The following is a 22034-nucleotide window of genomic DNA, read 5'->3' as shown; positions in this document are numbered from 1 at the left end:
TGGTTGGCTCATGTGGTGTGAAGTTAATCTCTAATGCAACAGTGTTGAGGGATAGGAAAGGCAATGCTATTATCATAGGTGTAAATTGTTATGGGGAATTATATTTCTTGTAAAAGGCTGAGTTTGGTCTGTTTTGCTTTCATACATACAATCTCTTTCCCCCTTCTGCCAAGGGTGATCAACCGAGCACCCTTAAGGCACAGGCCACTTTCAGGCCTTTAAGAAATGAAGCTATGTTCTTTACAGATCACCTGGGTTTCAGCTAATCTGTTAGAACAGTACACAATGAACCAAGAAACTGAACAGCCCAGTACTGCGAGCTATTGCTATATGAACAAATTCAGTAATGGATAACCTATCCTCCACCTTAAACCCAACATCTTAAAACTTGCTTTAAATAAGCTGGTTAAGTTGCTAACTTGTTTTGTTACTTTTTGAGACAGGGTTTTAGCTCAAATTAGGCTTGAACTATCTTGGTATTCTAGGCTTTCACTGATTTAAAAACAATTCTACTGCCTCAGCCTGCTTGGTGCTGGGATTTCAACCTTAAGCTGATGAACTGTTAGCATATGGGCTCCCTGAGGCATCTTAGCTTCTCATTGGTATTGTAAGAACATTCATCCTTCTAAGGACATGGTCCTGAAATGCCAGGACCACTCTTCAGAAGCACAGAAGCCATCCTAATCATGTTGCTTCCAAGAGTTCCTTTAAGTTAGAATATAGGGATTTGTTGTTTTCCATACTGAAGATTATGGGCCTCAATTATGCTTTCAAGCACTGAGCCATGTTCTATATTTGGCCAGCCTGAAGCTATGTGTTGCTAATCATTTCAGTGGGACTATCTCCTATATAAATCATAATATTTGAAGTATGGTTTCTTAAAACATAATATAGATTCTGTATTGATAATAGGTAAAAATAATCTCAGATGAGACACAAATGCACAGGGTTTTTTTTAAATAGTTACATCTACAAAACTTATATAAATTGTGATTAAAGATATTTATCATTTAGTTTTTATATATAATCTGTAGTCTGTATTACAACACATACATTTGGGGATGGGACTAGGTAATAATAGAGGTAAAAAAACAGTTCACCAAAAAAACAAAACAAGACTAGTAATAGTAGGAGAATGTAAAGTAGAAATCTAGCAGGTGGCATCTTAAGATTGCTGATGTCCAAGTCTAGTCTGCACTCGTGGCTCAGAAGCTGCATTCACACACACTTATGGTTAACCTTTGTTAAGCTGTGGAAAATAAGACAGCTAAGACATAAGTTTGCACAGGGTTTTGTTCTTTGAGGTCAGAACAGTTTTAAACTTAGCTTTTATTTGTATGTGGTAGTTTTCTACCTTCTGTGAGTATCTAATAGTGCATTTGTAAGTATGACAGAGATATTGAATAGTCCACAATTATTTGTCCACAAATAGATAAACGCTTGTACTCTGTATGTGGTTCTTTAACAGGAGAGAGGATCATATCATATTTCAGCAAGAAATATGATATTATCGAGTGAGAAAATAAAGAAACAGCCACAGAGTTGTTTTTCAGCTCTTTGGAGATATTATGGCTATCATGAGCTACTGTGCTATAGGGAAAACAGTTTGTGTTTCTCTAAATTGAAAAGGAAAAGCTAACATTTCAAAGGTAATTAGTGATTATTGACTAAATTCAGCATGTGAGCCATGTTGGTTAATTTTGTGTCAACCTGGCATAGTTATTTGGGAAGAAGGGATCGCAATTGAGAAAATACTTGTAGCTGTAGGTACTATTAGCTGAAAATACTATTAGTCTGTAGGCAAGTATGTCAAACACTTATAAATTAATTAATTATGTTAATGATTGATGGGGAAATGCCCAAACCACTGTGAGCAGGTGGTCCTGAGTTGGATATGAAAGTGGACTGAGCAAGCCGTGGGAAGCAACGCAGTAAGCAGCACTCCTCCATGGCATCGGCATCAGTTCTGCCTTTTGTCTTCAGCTCTTGCTCTGACTTTACTGGACTATCATCTGTAAAATGAAATAAACTCTTTCCTCTCCAAGTTGGCATGGTGTATTATTATAGCAAAAGAAAAGTAACTCAGGCATGAATATTACAAAGACATATACTTGGCAGATAGATGTACATTTATTTTAGAGGATATCTTAAAGGATACCAATAAAAGGCCAGAAGAAGAGGTCATAGGATGAGATGTGGAAGGTCTCAAACTTTCATCCCCATAGATTTAGAGTAAAGCTCCCTTGAAACATGTGAATATGTTCTTGTCCACTCACCTAGACCTCTCCAAATCCTCATCCTTCATGAGAAGCAAGAATTTATTTGGCTTTACACTTCCTTGTTACTGTTCATCATCAAAGAAGTCAAGAAAAGAACTCAAACAGGTTAAGAACCTGGAGACAGGAACTGATGCAGAGGCCATGGAGGGGTGGTGCCTATTGGTTTGCTACTTGTGGCTTACTTGGCCTGCTTGCATATAATACTCAAGACCACCAATCCAGGGAAGGCACCACCAAAATGGGCTGGGTAATTCCCTATCAGTCATTACAACCTTTTCTTATGGAGACATTTTTAAAATTAAGGTTCCCTCCGCTCAATTGATTTTAGCCTGTGTCGAGTTCACATAAAACTATCTAACACATTCAGAATTTGTTTTTAAAGTTTTCAGCATCCCTAGCCATCACTGTCATGCATATTAAAACTACTTTGAGATTCCATAACCATAGGTAGAAGGGCTAGTTACACAAAAATCACAAAAACAAATGATAACAGATGCTGATGAAGATATGGGGAAAGAGGAACCCTTATTTATTGCTGATGGGCATGTAAACTAATATAGCCATTAGAGAAATCAGTGTGGAAGTTCTTCAAAAAATTAAAAATAGAGCTACTGTATACCCCAGTTGTACTACTTCCAGGCATATAGCTGCAGTACTGTAGCTATACCTACCAAGATAGCTGCATGTCCATTTTTAATTGCTGCATTATGCACAATATCCAGGGAATGGAACCAACCCAGGTATTCATCTATTATTCATGGTAATAGAAGTGTGATTCATATATGTAGTGAAATTTTACCACTAAAATCTGTAAAGAAAAATGAAATGATGAAGTTTGCTGGGAAAATGGATGGTTCTGAAGGGTAAGGTGACACAGATTCTTAAAGACATATCTTATGTTCTTTCTCATGTGTGGATTCTATGAGGAGATAGGGCATTAGGACACATGGAATAAAAAGCAGAAAGGAGGCCACTAGTGTTGGAGAAGAGTATAGAGCAGTCTGGGGGTGAGAGAAAAGGGAGAGTGGAGAGTCAACTCCAAAACAATTTTGTTTTAAAAATACCAAGTGAACCTAATACTTTGTATTGAAATAAATGAATGTCTAAGTTTTGTCTGACTCTGTAGTTGTATTTGGAGGAAAATTGATTTGAATAACCTCACCTGCCATCACTGGCAGTGAAACTTCTTTTCCCATTCTTGCCCACTCCTTCCTCTACGGTGGTGGGAGGTACCCCTTCCCAATGGTGGGAGGTAAGGTACAGTTCTGAGAGCTGTCCTGAAAATAGCCTTTAGTCAAAACTGTCTTCTGTGATCTGCTGGTAAGTTGGAACCTTGCTAGAGTTCTGGGGAGCATAACCTAGTTTCCCTTGCCTATGCTTGTAGTTGCTTGTGGTTACTTCAGCCAAAGTGACTTCCCCAGAGGCCGATATGCTATCCACTCACCCCTCTGTCCTCCATGGTACCTGTTCCTTGCACTTTCTAGATCACAATGTCAAGGAGCCATGGTAGCACTGGTCTCCATTTTCTGTTATTCCTTTCAGCTTCAGTCATCATGGAAGGTGTTCTTGATCCCCGTAAGCCTAGACCAGCATGTAAAGGGACTTAGCCCTTGGCAGTCTTTGAACCTATGGTTACTCTAATGTGCTCAGAAAGCCAGCTGCCACACTCACCCATGCCTGGGACAGATTTTGGGGTTTTGTTTTGTTTTTGAAGCAAAGCTATATTCTTTCATGCAGATAAAGAGGAGTTTTAAATAGAGGTAAGCCTTGGCATTCTAAGATGTTTCATCTTAATCTTAGTTCATTTGAACCATTTAAAGTTCCACTCAGTCATTCTCTGTCTGCCTTGCAGTTCTTTTGTTTATAACTCTGATGTTTGCCTTACTTATCTGCTGTTTTGTATTTGTAGTTTCTCTCCTCTCGGGATATCCTCTCTCTAATCTTCTATAGCTCCTCCACAAACTGATCCTGATACTGTCTTTATTACAAAGCTCCCCTAACAAAATGAGCAGGTTTTTTCATGCTATCATCTTAGCACCCCATCGTAACCATTACATTAGAAATGATCGTTCCCATGTCTGTTCTTTTCCATCAGACACTGAGACCCTTAAGGGCAGAGATCTTCCCTTTATCTTAAATATTGGCTGGCATAGTATCTGAGTTGTAGTTGAGTGGTAAATAGGTATCTTTTGAAGGATAATCACATCTTTGGGTTGGAAACTTTTAACAAAGATTACATTTTTCCTAAGCCTTTTTTTTTTTTTTAAATCATGTTGTATTTTTTAGTTGTTACACAAAACAATCAACTATTGACTTTCTTTAGATAATATGACAATATTTTACTAAGCATTAGGTGGCAGTAGTGTGTTAGACTTGACTTTACCTTTGGAATTTTTTCCCCTTTTGGCTTTCATAATGTTAATGTGGTACAAAAGTATAAAGGACACCTCTGTAGTCCTTTCTAATCAAATGTTTTGTAACATTGTCTTATTTGAAGCAGGTAGACTTCATGGAGATGAAGAAACAAGGCAGCAGAGTCAATCAGTGCATATCCTCTCTAAACTGCACTCACATTGATTAAAGAATTCCTCCTACAGAGGCTTAGCAGCCTCCCTCACCAATTGGTTATTGGCTACTTTATGATAACTGTGATTTGCCATAATAAAAACCAGAAACGATCTAGAGGGCATGTGTTTTCTTCATGTCCCAGAAAGCATTACGTGTCTAGTTGTACTCTTGAGTCTCTATCCATATCAAGTCACTTCCTTGTTTAGTGAGTCTCATTTAGGTATATTTCTCTCATTAGTGAGTGGAAAGGATGCCGTATTATCACCAGTACTCGTCTTATGTATTTAATCCGACATCAAGTTTGAATGTGTGTGTATTAAAATGCTAGTGCTTTTTGCATGCATTTAATTTTCATGATAGCTTCCTAAGGCCTGTAAAATTAAATAATCAGAAATTAGAGTTAAGGAAGTTATGCATTTTAGTTCCACAAAAAACATTTTTGCAAAGAAAAGAAATAGGAAGGTATTTAGAGCTGACTTGGGTGAGAGTGGTAGAGTTCATCTGCCACAGTTCTCTGCTTTTCTGTCCCAAGGGTGAGGCACTTGGGGGAATTCAAGCCAGTGTGCGCATTTCATTAATATGGCAGAATGATCAATTACTAGAGGAAGAGCAGGAGTGCTTTGACAGAGCACACACCTAATTAGTACCTCATGGCCCTGGGGCCACCAGGAGCTTCAGGTTCTCCAAGAGAGCAGCACTGGGAGGTTGCTGTCTTTGAATCATCACTCTTTACTTTGCATGAGTGACTTTAGCTCAGTGTTCACATCCTTGATTATATCAAAAACAACAACAAAGAACTTAAAGAAGAGGGAGAGCCAGCAGGGCCTAGTGGTGATCCTTGGAGGAGGCTGGAGGTTTACTCAGTGTTTGACATTTTAAATTTAGCTGTTCTGTATATTTGAAAGGTGAGCCTTCTACTTCCTAGTTTCCCTCACTGGGAATTTCCTTTCTCCAAAACTACCTCCTAATGCTTCCCTAGAAAAACGTCTACACCACAAATAGTGCAAGTTTTGTTTTTCTTCAGCCTCTTCCCTCTTTTTTCCTGATGTACAAAATTCTCTGTTCCCCAGCTACACTTCTCCTGTGATCCTTTGTTTTAAAGTCACATTCTCTTCTCCTTCCTCTGCCTGCTTTTCCTGCTTGCCCCACCCCCACTTCCTCCCTCCCTCCCTCCCTCCCTCCCTCCCTTCCTCCCTCCCTCCCTCCCTCCCTCCTTCCCTCCTTCCCTCCCTCTCTTTCTCTCTCTCTCTCTCTCTCTCTCTCTCTCTCTCTCTCTCTCTCTCTCTCTCTCTCTCTCTCTCTCTCTAAATCTTCCTCTTCTCTTTGTTAGAGCTACTGGTAACTAATCTCAAAAAACAACTCTAACTTGGTCTCAAAGTTGTGAGACCATTAATGTTGTACTGATGTGTTGCAGAAGTTTTTAAATCTGTCAGGTAGATCAAGTAGTGTCTTTAAAAAAACATCCATGATGCTAAAATGGTTTTTCTATAGGCTGGAGGATTAGGAATTCAGAGGCAGAGGTCCTAGACCTGGTTCTGTAGCCATGTATATAACTAGTGCAGTTTATCTGTCAGTGTGACCATGTCCTCATACCGAAGCCTCATTCTGAGGAAGGATAGTACATGTCAGAGTCTATCAGAATGAAAATCAAAATGCTATTCATAACAATCCTCTAGTAAGGGCTGCTGATGTGTTTCACAGCCAAACCATGTCAGACACTCTATACACAACAGCTCGCACCTTAAAGCAGATAGGAGGAGTCAAATACAAAGAACCCAGGAACAGAGATGTATGCTACACCAACACTTAGTTACCTTTCATCCTTTTGGCTGGTGGAAACTAGAGCTTTTTCAACTTAATACATTCCAAAATATTTTTATTTGTTAGTTATAGGATGTTAAGTCTGAGATAGAGTTAGGAAAGGAATGTCAGACTGTTTTCTTCGGTTAAGGAGCTAAAAGTAGCCCAAGTTAAATTGTGATTAGGTTCAGGACCTGCAACATTCCAACCACTTCACAGTCACTGAAGTTCTAATCAGTTAACTTGCAACTGTTCTTCATAGGCAGCATATGGTATTTACTGCATATAGATACACACACACAAATAAGCAAACGAAACATAAATATATACATATATAATAAACACACACATTTATACACATATAAATATATACACATAAGCATATACATATATCCCACATCAAGTTTGTATTTATCTTAATAATATATGTATTATATATATTAATATATATCCTTTTAAGTTCTCAGTTATTTTCAGTATTCCCAAAGGAATTGAGAAAGGTGTATTTTTTTGATACTTCTAAATCACAAGTCGCCTTTTTGGTTAAAGTATATGGATATGCATGCTGGCTAGTGTGTGTGTGTGTGTGTGTGTGTGTGTGTGTGTGTGTGTGTGTGTGCGTGTATGCGTGTGTGTGCATGTGAGATTCCTGTCCTGAGTAGGCAAATCCACAGAGACACAAAGTAAACTAGTAATTGGTGGAGAGGAGGGAGCAGGAAGAAGAACGCTGACTGATTAGCACAGGGTTTCCTTTAGAAATGATGGCGATGGTCTGAAGTTGATGGTAGCAGTGTAAAGCTCTGTATTCATCTTTAAAACATTGAGTTGGATGACTTAAAGGTAAGGTATAAGTTGTGTGAATTATATTTCAATAACACAAGTTAGGCCTATACTCTAAGGCTTTGTGGTTTGGCAGAAAACTAAAAGTATGAGTTTATAGCCAGGCCTGGTAGTATGCTCCTAGGATCCCCGCATCTAGGAGAGGGAGCAGGAGGATTAGGAATTCAAAGCCAACTCAGACAGCCTACATGACAGCCTGTCTCAAAAGCAAAAATAAAAAATGAAGAAAAATCATAAGTAAGAGTAATGCTACTTGTTTTTCTTTTTCTCTTTTGGTTTTTTTGAGACAGGGTTTCTCTGTGTAGCCCTGGCTGTCCCAGAACTCACTCTGTAGACCAGGCTGGCTTTGAACTCAGAAATCCACTTGCCTCTGCCTCCCAGAGTGCTGGGATTAAAGGTGTGCACCACCACTGCTCTGTGATTAGTGCTACTTTTAATTTTTATTATTTGTGTGTGTGTGTGTGTGTGTGTGTGTGTGTGTGTGTGTTGTTTTTGAGACAATATCTTGTCATATTGTCCAATCTGGCATTGAGTTCCTGGTCCTCCCATCTCAGCTTCTCAGTCCATGGGATCGTAGCCAGCACACCTGTCCACCTAAATTACTCCTCCTAAGTGCACACATGATAATAAGCTGGGCCTTGCCCCTGAGGATTACTTGTAATCCAGCCACTTCAACACAAAACAGAACTTCAAGTTTTTGCTCATTTCAGTAATGTCACTTGGTATTTTCTCAATCAGCGTTTGCAAATGAAAACATAAAGTTCTGTTTAAGTTTGTCCTAATTATAAGATGTTACTACGTATAGTTACTTCATCACCTTTCAAAATGATGTAGAAAAATATGTACTATGGTGGTGATTGGGATTTGAGATAGGAGCAAACTAGGGACAACATATTTAGGAGAAAGGGAAATTCTTCCTTGTCTTTTTTGTTTTAATACATCAACTTAAAATCAATCTCTCTCTCTCTCTCTCTCTCTCTCTCTCTCTCTCTCTCTCTCTCACACTGAGCTCACTAGTTTCTAGATGTATGAGGGTAGATGCCAGCATCAATTAGAGCAGACTAGTAAGTAACTAACAGTTACAGTAGTGAGAGGGAGCCATGCAATAGAAAAGTCTACTTGTACCTGAAGTACAGACAATGCCATTCTGTACCCTTTTCTGGCTTTCCTGTTTCTCTCCTTACCAGCGCTGACTCTTCTGCAGAAGTGTGATGGAAATGTGTTGTATTGCAGAATGGCAGAGGGGTTCCAGTCTGCTCAGCTGTCTCTGATCCCAAATTACTTTTTGCATTAAAAAGAGAGTGATTGAGGTTATGCTTTCTATGTGGAAACTCACTTTAAAACAATTCAGCCTACATAGTGCATATAGCTATAGTTCTGATCATCTGCTCACTTGTGAGGCTTCATGTTCCTTCCATGTTTGAAAAAAGATAAGAAACCTGCTTGTCTCTCAGACCCCACTTATGACATGTCAACTATAGTTATCACATCACAAAACAAAACAAAATTTAAAAGCACAGTAAAACATCAAGAATTAAATCTGGCTTAAAGGAAGGAGGCAGTGGGTTTGAGGAGCCACATCGCAGGTTTCTAGAACCAGGAAGACAGCGCTATTTCTGCTCCTGAGAGACAGCAAAATGAAAACAGTAATAATTACAGGAGCCAGGGATTTGAACTAGATATATTTGGTTGTTATTTTAGACTACCGTAGGCAGTATTATTCCTTTTCAGACTTTCATATTGCTTTGGAATTGCTGTTAAAACAAAGTGAGATTTTTTTTTTTTAGCATCCCAAGGTGACATATTTTCTTCTTTCTACAATTCCCATATTATATTTTTATTATTGTGTTTGTGTATTCCACAGTTCTCTCCTTCCACCATATGAGTCCCAGGGGTTGAATTTAGTTAGTCAGTTGGGTATATATCCAAAATAGTTTAGATTTTGAAAGAACCTCCTCACTAACTTTATCAGTGGCTGCACTGGTTTATATCTTCACCAGCTATGAATATGAGTTCCTCTGAACTCAGGACCTCTGGGAGAGCAGTCAGTGCTCTTAACTCCTGAGCCATCTCTCCAGCCCTATAGTTCTTTATATAGTCTTTATATGGGTTTTAATAAGCTGTATGAGTATAGTTGGTATTTTCCCATTTGTAGGCTGTCTCTTAACTCAGGTGATTGCTTTCTTTGCTATGAAGAAGCTTTTTAATTTCCTGGAGTCTCATTTGTCAGCTCTTGGGATTATTGCCATTTCTTAATGGACTGAATCCATTAACTGGCTGCTGTAGTATCGTATTGAATTCTAGCAGTTTAAGCCTCAGAAGGGAAGCTACTTATTTCAGTAGTAATCAAGTAAGAGGAAGTTTGGATCACATTGACAATTATAGAGCTCATAATAAACGTTAACAGTACCTTTCAGTTTGGAGCAGCCAGGAGCTAATTCCTCGTTTTGTAGTTTTCTTCATCTGATTGGTACATGGTCATGTCTATCAAATAGATTTTCTGTAGTGGCCTATTAAAATTACCATGCTTTTAATACACACTGCTTTTTCTCTAGAAGCATAGAATGATATTTCTTGGGTATCATTTAATACTTATGCTGAGATTAAATGTTTCCACATAAAATTTTTCAAAACTTTCTTCTTGGTTTTTGAGATGAGGTTTTACTGTGTAGTCCAGTCTAGTCTAGCTTTGAATCCACCATGGATCTCAAGGTAGCCTTGAGTTCATTCTATATCAGCCCAAGCTGACCCTGAACTTGACAATCCATCTACTTGAGCTTCTCAGAGTACTGAAAATGAAACTTGGAGCCATCATGCCTGTCTTTGAAATGTATCTTGACTGTGTACTGGTGGTTTACTTGGAGTTATACCCAGTAACTCTGAGCATAGTGAGCTTTATTGTTCACAGTGTTATAGGAATGCATTAGCTAGAGAGCTTTAACACATCTTGGCTTTGGAATTTTCTTTGACTGTCTGGAACTTTGAGATACTGGAATAGTGTTTATAAACACACTAAGTCCTGAAAGGAGAAGATGAAGCAGTTAAGACTTCCTTTCTTTTCCTCAGATATAATAACAGCTAGTTTAGGTGTCTAAATTCTACAGACTGGAATTTGGCATAAAGAGAAAGGTGTGCTGAAGCAGAACCTTAGTTCTCCTTGTTTATCCCAGCATGCATGATGTCTCCTAGTTCTTTTTAACCACATAGCACAATCCCTTTGACTCTTCTGATAATGATCAGCATCAGTTAGCATTTCTCAGTCATGAGTTGGGCAGAACTTTTTGGTTTTGACCAAATAGTATAAATACTGAAAACATTATTAAAAGTTTAATAAGAGTTAAAAAGTTTATATGAGAAAAATGTTTAACGAATTCATATTTAAACTGTTGTATTGAGTTCCTTGCAAATGTAACTATGAAATGTCAGCATTGAGCAGACTGTGAGAAGTCTTTCATAGTGAGATTGTTTGAAGGTAGAGCTGTATAATTTCATAGGAAAACAATCTTCGTCCATTTTTAAATTGTATCTACATTCAAATACATTATGTAAGGAAGCCTTGATTTGGGCAGGTTGTGTTCCTCCCTTTTCAGGTCCTGCTGCTCTGCACGTACCAGTTTCTATTTGTGTTAGTCACCTTCTGTAGGTAAATTGTCCATGAGACCAGTGATTCCATGAGCAAATGATCCAGAAAATGTTGCCTTTGCACGTTGTGACAGATCATGTCACTGGTGGATCTGCAGCTACTGCCGTGGTCTAATTAACCTGGCAGTTGTCTCCTGTGCCCAACACTGTTGTCTCAAAGCCTTGGCAACTTCCTTTCCATCTTCTCATTATCTTAGCTAAAGCTCACCTTCATTATTGTTTGTCTTGCAGGTTTTCTTTTTAAACCTACTCCACTCACCTATTCACCACCCTTATTTTTGATTGGCAGTATCATCCAGATAAACAAAGAGCAGATGTACCAGCAGGAACCATGGAGGAGTGTATGCAGAAGTTCATTGAAATTGATCAGGCATGGAAAATTCTAGGAAATGAAGAAACCAAGAAAAAGTATGACCTGCAGCGGCATGGTAGGTACTTGTGGTGCAGAAACAGAGCCCCAAGAGGAGCTCTTTAGAGCAGCGTGCAGGCCATGTCTGGGAGCATTTCCCAGCATTCGCACCCAGTTAGTGCCACTGTTAGTCCTTGTTCTATCATTGCTTTTAATCACATCCTATTCTTAGTAGTGACTATTGTCTATCTCTTAAAAGAGTAACAAAAGTGCTCAAGTGTAGTTCTTGGAAGACATGAAAGGAGCTTTCTGTAAACTACTAAAATGTTCAGTTATATACCCCAAATTTTATGCAGTATATGCCTAAAACTTCTTGTTATTAAACTTAGTTATGTATGCATTACAATCTTAAGTGTAGTATTTAGAAGACTATATACCATAGCCATGGCCATCTTTTACTAAGGTTAGCTTTTACATCACTCTGCTGGCTGTGTCCTTTGTTTTAAGGTAGGTTTCATGATTAGCTACTCTTCATGAAACTGCTGTCATTGGTGCCTTAGGAATGCACATTGCTTAAATCATTTTAAAGGTCATTTCTTTTTGCCTTTTGAAAATAGCTCCTTAAAACAGTGACAAGCTGTTGGGAGAAAGAAAGAAAAATGTAGGTCAGGTTTATCACACATGAACTGTAGTTACACGAAGTGATAGGCTGTCTTTCAGCACTGGCCTTGGGACAGGACTCCCTCAGCCTTATATTTGGACTTTCAATAAGCACCCTACATGCTAATGGGGGGAGTCAATAATCAGTTTCAGCCCGTGGGGAAAACACTCAGTTGCTTCTCTCCAATAGCACACCAGGCTCTGCACTGAGTGGGATGTGCTGAAAGAAGCTCATGGTGGCTGGATGAATATTGATTCCCATCCCCTGCTAACACTGGCACACTATCCACCTTACCAAATGAACTTTAAGGCTTCTGCTACTAAGATTATGAAAAGTTAATTTGAGAATCAAGCCTTTATTTCTAAATGTAACATTACAGAATACAGCCATATTTATAGAAATCCATAGTATCTGAGGACGCTGTACCAGTAAAATACATATTTATTTTTTGGTGGTATTTAACTTTTTTTTCATTTTCATTTATTGAGACAAGGTTTTGTTTTTCCTTTTCTTGTAGCCTAGGCTGCTCACCATGAGACCAGGCTGGCCTCTGACTTGCAGCAATTCTTCTGCTTGCTTCCTGAGTGTATGCCAGCTATAGCATTTGTTTGTAATGCTGTGGTTTTACTAATCATATCTGGGCCTTTCTACTTTTTAAAAGATCAGTGTGTTGTTTGTTTTTGTTCTTTAATATTAGGACATGATGAGTATACCTTTTTAATGAATTTGCATTTATTTTTAGATATGCCTTAAATATCTGGTCTTCTTTTTGGTGTATACATTTTTGTAATTAGATTGTATTTCTGGCAGAAAGAATGTAGAAGTACCTTCATTTGAGAACAAATTCTATCTATAAGTTTATCCTTATAAACAGGGTTCACATGATAAATTTCTATGACTATATTGGAGCTGATGCATTTGAGTTTGTTGTAATGATGACTGTAAGCTGGTCTAGCTTCACAAAGCCACAGAGTTCTATTGCAGATGAGAGTTTTCTGATGGTGTTTCGTCACATTTTTATTAATCATTACAAATGTGGGATACCAGTTTGCTTAAGAAGAATTCACACAAACTGTACTCTAAAGAGTATATAGGACAGGGTTGGAGTTAGGGCACTGGCCTGAGTTCTATTCTAGTGCCCATGTAGCAGCTCATAACCATCTACAACTCCAGTCCAAGAGCAATCGAAGCCCTCTTCTGGCCTCTGTGGGCACCAGGCCTGTGTATGCTACACAGACATATATGCAAGGAAAATTCCATACACATAAAACAAAGCATGTAGAGACACAATGTTCAGTTTGTACTTTTGCTACTTGTAGCTTAGATACTACAAAGATCATGAGACTGAAACTGGCTAGAAGTCTACTTTCCAAAGGGTAAGAAGAAATCAGAAGGCATGAAGTTACTTCCTTTTTCTGTGGCATGCAGTAGGGTAAACTAAAATTGGAAAGAACCTGGAAATTGGGTTTATAGTAAATACAGGTATTGCATAAAGGAGACTTAAAAGACTGTATAAGTACAAATGATTTTAGGGACTAACAAGCTGCTAGAACTATACATTTCTTTTGAGCTTTGAATATGCAGTTTTAAGTTTTTAATAAGTTAGCATCTGTAGGTTAAGGTATCATAAGGGATTTTTGCAGGTAATTGATGATATCACAACAGAAAAATTATAAATCAGATAAATAAGCTTGCCATTATATGTCAGTTTGCTTGTCCATTTCTTCAAATGGGTGAACTAATTTCTTCAAATTAAGTTGAGCTGTTCTAAGATAGAGATATAGCATTTAATGACACGTTCATATGTAATGTATAGTACATTCTTCACTAGACGTTCTGAACATGAGTGCTCTGTTTCCATTTTGAATGGCTACTGGCCTGCTGTTGAGAGCTCTTATATCTAAGTGTGATGTGCTGTGGTTAAGCCTTTTATTCCAAGCTGCTTGTCAAAAACTCTCATGATAAACCTGAATACTGATATTAATTTCTTCTTACTCATCAATAAGTAGCTTTTCAAAAGCAAATGAAATGAACTAGCATCTCTAACAGGATTTAGATTTGCTGTAAGGAAACCTTTGAGGGTGCTAATTTGTTAAAGATCCACGTAGGATAGCAAGAGAGAGAATTGCTCAAACCAGGTCAGAGCACTCAGCTTTTCTGGGTTCCCCTGGGGACATGGAGATAGCTTTGTGATGCAGAACTCTGTGCATGTGTGATGGTTATTGTAAAACCTTCCTGTTGCAGTGTTAAGTCTATTTATTGCCTGCCTGCTATTGACTTGCAGCATAGGTTTAAGCTGTACTTGCTTCAGTGGTTGATGTCACTGCTTTTCTGTATCTTCCAGCGAGAGGTACTCAGGATATCAGAAGAGCCTCATCAGTGTTGCCCACAGCCATAGATGTATCCAGAAAAGGACCCTTGGCATTCGTATTTCTTTGCTTCTCAAAAGAAACAACTAAATGGATTATTTCTAATGAAAATGTGGTAGTAGGGCAGATAGCCTTAAGTATAACGTATTTTTTTCTCACTCTCTTTTCCTTCTTTTCTTGACATTTTAGGGTAGATTGGTCAGGCCAAGGAAAGCAAGTCTAAGAGGAGGAGTATTATTGGGTTTCCAGCGATCATACATTTTGAAAACAATGTTAACTAGTGAAAATAACCAATTAGTTCCAGTTGGCATATTCATCACGTTGTTGGTAGAGATGCCTCTTAAGCTGCTTGCAGCTTGGAAAGCACGTATCCAGGACCAGGCTCCACATTCCAACACAGCGTACTTGGCGAACTCTTTCAAGATGTGTAAAATGTTCACAGGAACCATGCTATCAAAAAGATTTTGGTATCTTTGTAAATCTTGTATGGTAATTTTCTTATATATTAAAAACCTTAAAATAACAAAAGTATCTCATGGGAATAGCAAGGAGCATAATTCAGTAGCTTTGTAATGTCAGATCTCAGTGTCTCAGCTGCTCTAGAGGATGAGATAGGAGCTATTTATCTGTTACTTGAAGAGGAACAAATTAACAAATGTAGCTGATCAGATCAACTAAAGCTAGTAAGTGGACTGTGTTTGGAATCCCTGTTGATACCTTATATTAAAATACACCTTGTTCTCAGTTCACATGGCTAATTGTGTACTGTCAGCAGCCTGGCTGAGAGGGATTTGCTAGAACATACAGCTAAGATACTGCTTTTTGCTGGATATAGCAAGTTATTTCTGGTGTTTTATTATGTAATTCACTTTATATCTTTATTAGGATAAATATTTGAATGTGGAAAATAAGGAAATAAATCTTGTATCAATGACGAATGAATCTTTAAAACTCCACAAATATTCATGTATTAGATTACCAAATATTAAGTGTAAAATTGGAATTCTTTCTGAAAAGGGTTTTATGTTTTAAGAAAGATTATAAGAAGGGGGAAATGTGTTTTTAAATGTAAATAACATAAATTTGAGCTGGTAGTACTTGAGGCCAGTAGATAATTGTGTAAATTATGTCCTAACACTGACCCGAACAAAATACTTGAATTAGTCAGATTAGGAGTTCAGTTTGATTTTAGGAATTTCAAAATTGACTGTAAAAATTTGCTTCAGGTAAAAACTTGTAGATAAGCATCGAGAGATTTGGTTTTTTTGCTGACTGTTTCTGGGAAAATAAGTATGTGAAGTGATGTAGAAAATCCATCTAGACAGCTGAGACTGGTGTCTTAGGACAGACAGGAGAACACAAGGACTCTCCAGGAGGATCCCCTGCTCATCTGAGTTGTCACTCACTATTTTTACCATGCAAAGTATTTTAAGATTATTTGATATTAATTTTGAATAAAAGTTAGTTTCAAATTAAAAACGTGTTGGCAAAAATATGTTTGTAATTGTGATGTGAGTGCACACACCATTGAGGGTCTGATTTTTTTTTAATTTATTGATATATTTATTTACATTTCAAATGATTTCCCCTTTTCTGGACCCCCACTCCCCGAAAGTCCCCGATTAGTTGGTTTTAGGAAGCACTTATTTTCTACGTTAACCATTTTTTAACATTTAAAACTTTAACTGGGTATTTATTTGACCCAGATGAAATTGCTTGGTTCAAAAACAAGATCATGCTGGTCCTCATTTTATAGCCTGGAGTGTCCTTGTGTTCCTTGTTTTCTGCTCAGCCTTCAGACTGCTGGGGTCAACCCAGACCAGGTTCATTTGTTACTATTCCTGAGTACCAATTTTACCTGTAGTTTGTAAAAACTCCACAGTTCTTTTCAGTATTGAAAAAATTCTAATTGTGAGTATAATTTGATGTGGGAAAAGACTGCAGGCTTTATAGTTTAGTAAACAATTTTTAAATTAATTGTTGCCCAATTTTCAGCCCCTAAGGACAGCAGTATGATGGCCAGAACGGAATACTCTCTAATTCTTCCCATTTCAGAAATCTAATTTCTGTAGTGAAATGGTTTTTAAAATTAGCTGATTGTTAAAATTAAATTACTTATCTCAAGATAGAAAAATTCTGAGCTAGACTTAGATGATAATACTAGTGTTTGCATTTAATTTGTATACCCACAATCCTTTAAAAACAAATATTTCTGGGAGGCAGAGGCAGGCGGATTTCTGAGTTCGAGGCCAGCCTGGTCTACAGAGTGAGTTCCAGGGCAGCCAGGGCTATACAGAGAAACCCTGTCTCGAAAAAACCAAATCCAAAAAACCTAAATAAATAAATAAATAAATAAATAAATAAAAATAAAAACAAATATTTATTTTTATGCATTTGAAATTGCACAACAATAAAAGTAGTGGATTAATTGCTACATGAGAGTGCTTGGGGGTATGATAGCCCTTTGAATAAATGACATTGCCACAAGTGAACAGGACAGAAAGGGCTGCAGATGGACTTGATCTCTTGGACATTATTCAGTTGAATGAGATGTTTAAACACCTCAGCCATAGTGAACAGTTAAGTCCCACTCCCAAGAGTCTCAGGGTGCTGCTGTTTTAAAATTTTACTTACTGGTTTTTCTTTTTCCTTTTTTTTCCATTTCTTTTCTTCCTTTCATTTTCTTTTTTTTTTTTTTTTTTCTTTTTAAAATTGTTGCTTTGGTTAGAAAGTTTACTGGGATTAGAAATTATTTAGATTTTAAAGGGTTGTTTTAGAAATTTGATTATCATTAGGAAGAAGTTTTTAAAGACTGGATGTCTAACAAGAAGTACGGAATATTTATTGATTCCCAAATGGGGCTGAAGAAACTTTCTCTTTACAAGGCTGTCAATGACTCAGCAAGAGCCCTGGTGAGCTTGAGTGAACCACGCTGCTAATAGTTATTTAATGTTATTCGTCAGTGTGAAAGAATCGCTGTAGATTTTCCTTTTAATCTCTTTGAATTGCAGGCTCATAAACCTCTCTGATGAGCCCTGCCAGTGTTGTCTTAGAGCCCACTGTTGAGACAATGGAGGCACAGAATTCTTTTACCTCTTGTTGTCAGACAAACCCAATAGAATACAAGGTCAGAAGGGCCTATACTTCTAAAGATTGAAAGATTCTTTTTCAAGTAACCACATAAATTATTTGATTTTATCATTATATTTGTCAGGAACTTCACTCTAGCTATAATGCACTGCTTTTGATACATAAAAGTAAAACTGGAAGGTGGGGGGTTGGACATTGTCTTGTCTCATTTGGCTAAGCTTGTCAGTATGACACAGGGTGTGAACAGACCTTAATATTCCTAGATATCTTCAAAAGAGTTAAACCCAGTTTCTAATAAGCAAATTGTGTACTCACTGCACTTTAGATAGAATGAGCACACCAAATGCTAGCAGTGTGTTCTTTACAATTGTGGGTTGCTTTGCTCGTTTTGGTTTTTGTTTCCTGTTTCTGTTGTTTTGTTTTGTTTTGTTTTGTTTTCCCAAAAAGTTGCCGTTTTGAATTTTAAAATCTTGGTCTTTAAATCAAGTCAGTTTCTTTTCTCAGTGTTAGTATTTTATTTTCACAGGAGAACCTTGAGATGGGATTTGCAGTTCTAGATCTGCCTATTAAAATGTTTCACTGCAGTGAACAAAAAGTGTGTGTTCATGCGTGTGTGTGTGTGTGTGTGTGTGTGTGTGTGTGTTACTAAAACAAACTCATCTGTTTTGAAGATGCTATGCCAAATTAATAAAGAATTATCAACCTCCTTTACTTTCAGGGCTCCTGCAAGGTAACTTTAGTGGATAGGGAAGAATTAAGATTTTTAATTATAACCACAGTGGTGGACAATGAGAGACCATTGTTTTAAAAGAAAGGAAGGAAGGAAAATACCCTGATTTGTTCCTTCTCTTTCCTTGTAATTGTAGTGAGGCTGGGTGGTTGGGTGGAATCTGCTGTTGCCCCATCCTTGGACACTGCCTCTCAACAAAGGAGCATAGTTACCCCCCACTGACCACATTTAGATTCACCTTTTACTTTCCTGTACTGAGTCTGCTCATTATACAGTTCTCCAGGGATCCAATTTTCCCCTGAGTTAATCACCCTAGAAGTTGCTAGATTATTTTCTTTTCAAAGGACAATAACTTTTCTTTTAAAAAAATAACTTTTCTCATTTCTAGCTTTTAAAACAGGACCACTGAAGACTCAAATAAACTACCTTTAAAACTTTTTGTTGAGGTGTAACATGAGTAATACAGAGAGGTGCAGAAATCTGTCACTTGATAGACTTTTCACCATAAGCACACCAATTTAACTGGAAAGCCTGAGACTTCTAAGCAGCACTCCCTGCCCCTTCCCCCAACAGCATAGGGAAGGTTTTCTGGCATGTTTCATACTCATATTTATGTCAGATACTGATTTTTAAAACCAGACTCATGGATTTTTGTGCACATAGCATTAAACAAAATCTCCATGTTTCCATAGCCACTGAACTCCAATATATTCCTTTCAACTCAGATCTTTGGCAAAGAACTAATCATTTTTGTGTTCTCTTTTCTCTTTCACCATGAGATAGGCTATGCTAATCTTTTAACCAAGAATAGGTGCTACTCTAAAGGCCCTGTGCATAGGGATAAAGATGAAGAGAAAATAATGAAATGTGGGAATAATACAGTAGCACACAAAATAGTATCTAGATCAGAATAATGGCTGCTTCCCAGTAGAAAAGCAGAGCAGTAGGAAGCTGAATGGCTTGGCAGTTACATTTGTTAGACACATCTGATTTATTACTTATTTTAAAAATACAGTGGCATCATGTGTGTTTATAATTGTTTATCCTTTTAATACAGTTAGTCTTTTCTAGGTATCCTAGATACGTCAGGCTAAAAAAGCTGATTCCCCCAATCTGCTTTGCTTTAGCTGTGTGCCAAGTATAGAGAAATACAATTTACCCTAGTAACTTGTTTGCAAAATGATACTACTGTTCGTTCTCCAAGTCTTTTCAATGTGAATTAGATACTATTTTTTTAATTCTAGCAAAGTTGACTCTTCTGAATAAGAGATTAAACCATAAGAATCTATTTTTTTTTTCTCTCCCTGAGACTCAGATTGAAATTAAAAGAAAAAGGGGGGGGGGAAAGAGCTCTTCAGTGAGCATAGATAGATGAAGGGCTACCTGGACCAGAAGGGAAAGTCTGTGTCTGGAGTTTGGTACCCAGTAAATAGGATGTAGTGTAATATTTGACATACCTTAATAGAAGAGTATGGTAGGTTCAAAATATTGTATCATCTTTGCATGTATTTTTAAATTGTATAACTCACCAATAAATTTGGAGCAGGTGGTTATTAAATATAATTAAGTTGCAAGCATGCACACAACAGAACAAAGGGACTCGTTCTCAGCAAGCGAACAGGAGACTAGTGAAACAGCTAAAGAAATTTTCATTGGAGTTGGGAGAGGTGGCTAAATTTTAGTAATGTGTCCACCTCCCTCCTTCTAAGCATTATCGTCTAAAAGAACAATACACACATATAGGATTTATACAATGCCCTTGAAAACAGAATCGAGGCCACCTATAGTTGCTTTCTTTGCTCAAAGTCTATGTTTTAAGGGAGACTCCATTCTTGCACTAACCAAACCATACTCATGGGATTCACAGCTCCCTTAGGCCCTCTATCTGTACTGGAACACTTTGGCCCAGATAACAACAAAAAGATGCACAGCACACAGTTGTGCTGTGGGATTGCCAAAGTAGTAAAGTCCTCCTCCCTTTAGATTCTTACTATTCTCCTACACCCAGATGACCAACAGCCCCTATGTTTTCGTAGAGCTTTGCTCCTTACAGCACCTCAGGCATCATCTCATTGGATTTGAAGAACACCCATTAGTCTGTGTGAGCTGCCATAACAAAATGTACAGGCCAGGGTAGCTGAGCACAGTTTATTTCTCATGGTTCTGGAGACTGAGTTCAAGATGAAGGTGTGGGCCAGTTCTATCCCCCACAAAGGCTATTCTGGCTGGCTGTTGTTCTTTGTATGGACTTTCCTCTGTATCTGAGTGGACATGGGATATTACCTCTTTACCTCTGCTGATGTCAAAAGCACTAAAGTAGTTTGAAAATGATTCATGATACGGGCTTGAATGGCTGCAAAGGAGATGCTTTCCTCACTATCAAAACCATCTCACTTTATATTTTACAGAACATGAGCTAAGAAATGTGGGGCCAATAGATGCACAGGTATGCCTTGAAGAGATGTCCTGGAATGAAGGTTAGATTTGATCTTATTTTGTCTATCCACGCATATATCCAGACATGTATTAGGTGGCTTTTTTTTTTATTGGATATTTTCTTTGTTTACATTCCAAATGTTTTCCCTTTCTAGGTCTCCCCTTTTGAATCTCCCTATCCCATCCCCCCCCCCATGAGGGTGCTCCCCAACCCACCCACCCACCTACTCCCACCTCCCTTCCCATTCCCTTACCCTGGGGCATTGAATACCCTCAGGCCCACAAGCTGCTCCTCCCACTGATGTCTAACAAGGCCATCCTCTGCTTGAGCTTCATGTGGTCTGTGAATTGTATCTTGGGTACTCCAAGCTTCTGGGCTAATATCCACTTATCAGTGAGTGCATACCATGTGTGTGTTCTTTTGTGATTGGGTTATTACCTCATTCAGGATATTTTCTAGTTCCATCCATAATTTCATGAATTCATTGTTTTTAATAGCTGAGTAGTATTCCAGTGTGCAAATATATCACATTTTCTGTATCCATTCCTCTGTTGAGGGACATCTGAGTTCTTTCCAGCTTCTGGCTATTATAAATAAGGCTGCTATGAACATAGTGGAGCATGTGTCTTTATTACATGTTGGAGAATCCTCTGGGTATGTGCCCACGAGTGGTATAGCTAGGTCCTTCAGTAGTACAATGTTCAATTTTCTGAGGAACTGCCAACCTGATTTCCAGAGAGGTTGTACCAGCTTGCAATCCCACCAGCAGTGGAGGAGTGTTCCCTTTTCTCCACCTCCTCTCCAGCATTTGCTGTCACCTGAGTTTTTAATTTTAGCCATTCTGACTGGTGTGAGGTGGAATCTCAGGGTTGTTTTGATTTACATTTCCCTGATGACTAAGGATGTTGAACATTTCTTTAGATGCTTCTCAGCCATTTGGTATTCCTCAGTTGAGAATTGTTTAGCTCTGCACCCCACTTTTTTAATAGGGTTATTAAATGAGCTTAATTTTTAATGGCAAAGTCTTTACCTAGTACTCTAAGGATGAAAGTCACAAGCATTATTGTCTTAGGAGCAAAATGTTTTGCCTATAGAAGCACTCAGTGTCTAGCAAACCAAATGAAGTTCTGGGGCAGAGAATCTCATATTTACCAAAAATAACCAGAGTTCTGGGGTCTTTGGAGGAGTCATTGCAGTAAAAGGAGCTGCTTTTGTGGAAGCAAAAGTGGCCTGCTCTTCATTGCTAGCTTATGGACAAACTAGAATGTG

General features: G+C 38.0%; 1 protein-coding gene across 2 annotated transcripts in view; it reads left to right on the top strand.

Annotated features, from left to right (window-relative positions):
- The window catches only part of Dnajc24 (DnaJ heat shock protein family (Hsp40) member C24), a 33551-nt gene that overhangs the window by 7974 nt on the left and 3543 nt on the right, over positions 1 to 22034 (top strand). The window contains exons 3-4 of one of the 2 annotated variants that reach the window (XM_052183143.1): positions 11419 to 11557; positions 20737 to 20805. In XM_052183143.1, coding sequence (XP_052039103.1) covers positions 11419 to 11557; positions 20737 to 20805 — 208 coding nt within the window. The remainder of the gene's footprint in view (positions 1 to 11418; positions 11558 to 20736; positions 20806 to 22034) is intronic. The other variant, XM_052183141.1, reaches the window with a different exon arrangement.

Source organism: Apodemus sylvaticus, chromosome 5 (genome assembly GCF_947179515.1).
Source record: "Apodemus sylvaticus chromosome 5, mApoSyl1.1, whole genome shotgun sequence".
NCBI classification, from domain to species: domain Eukaryota; kingdom Metazoa; phylum Chordata; class Mammalia; order Rodentia; family Muridae; genus Apodemus; species Apodemus sylvaticus.
This window is presented reverse-complemented; position numbering and strand designations above follow the sequence as displayed.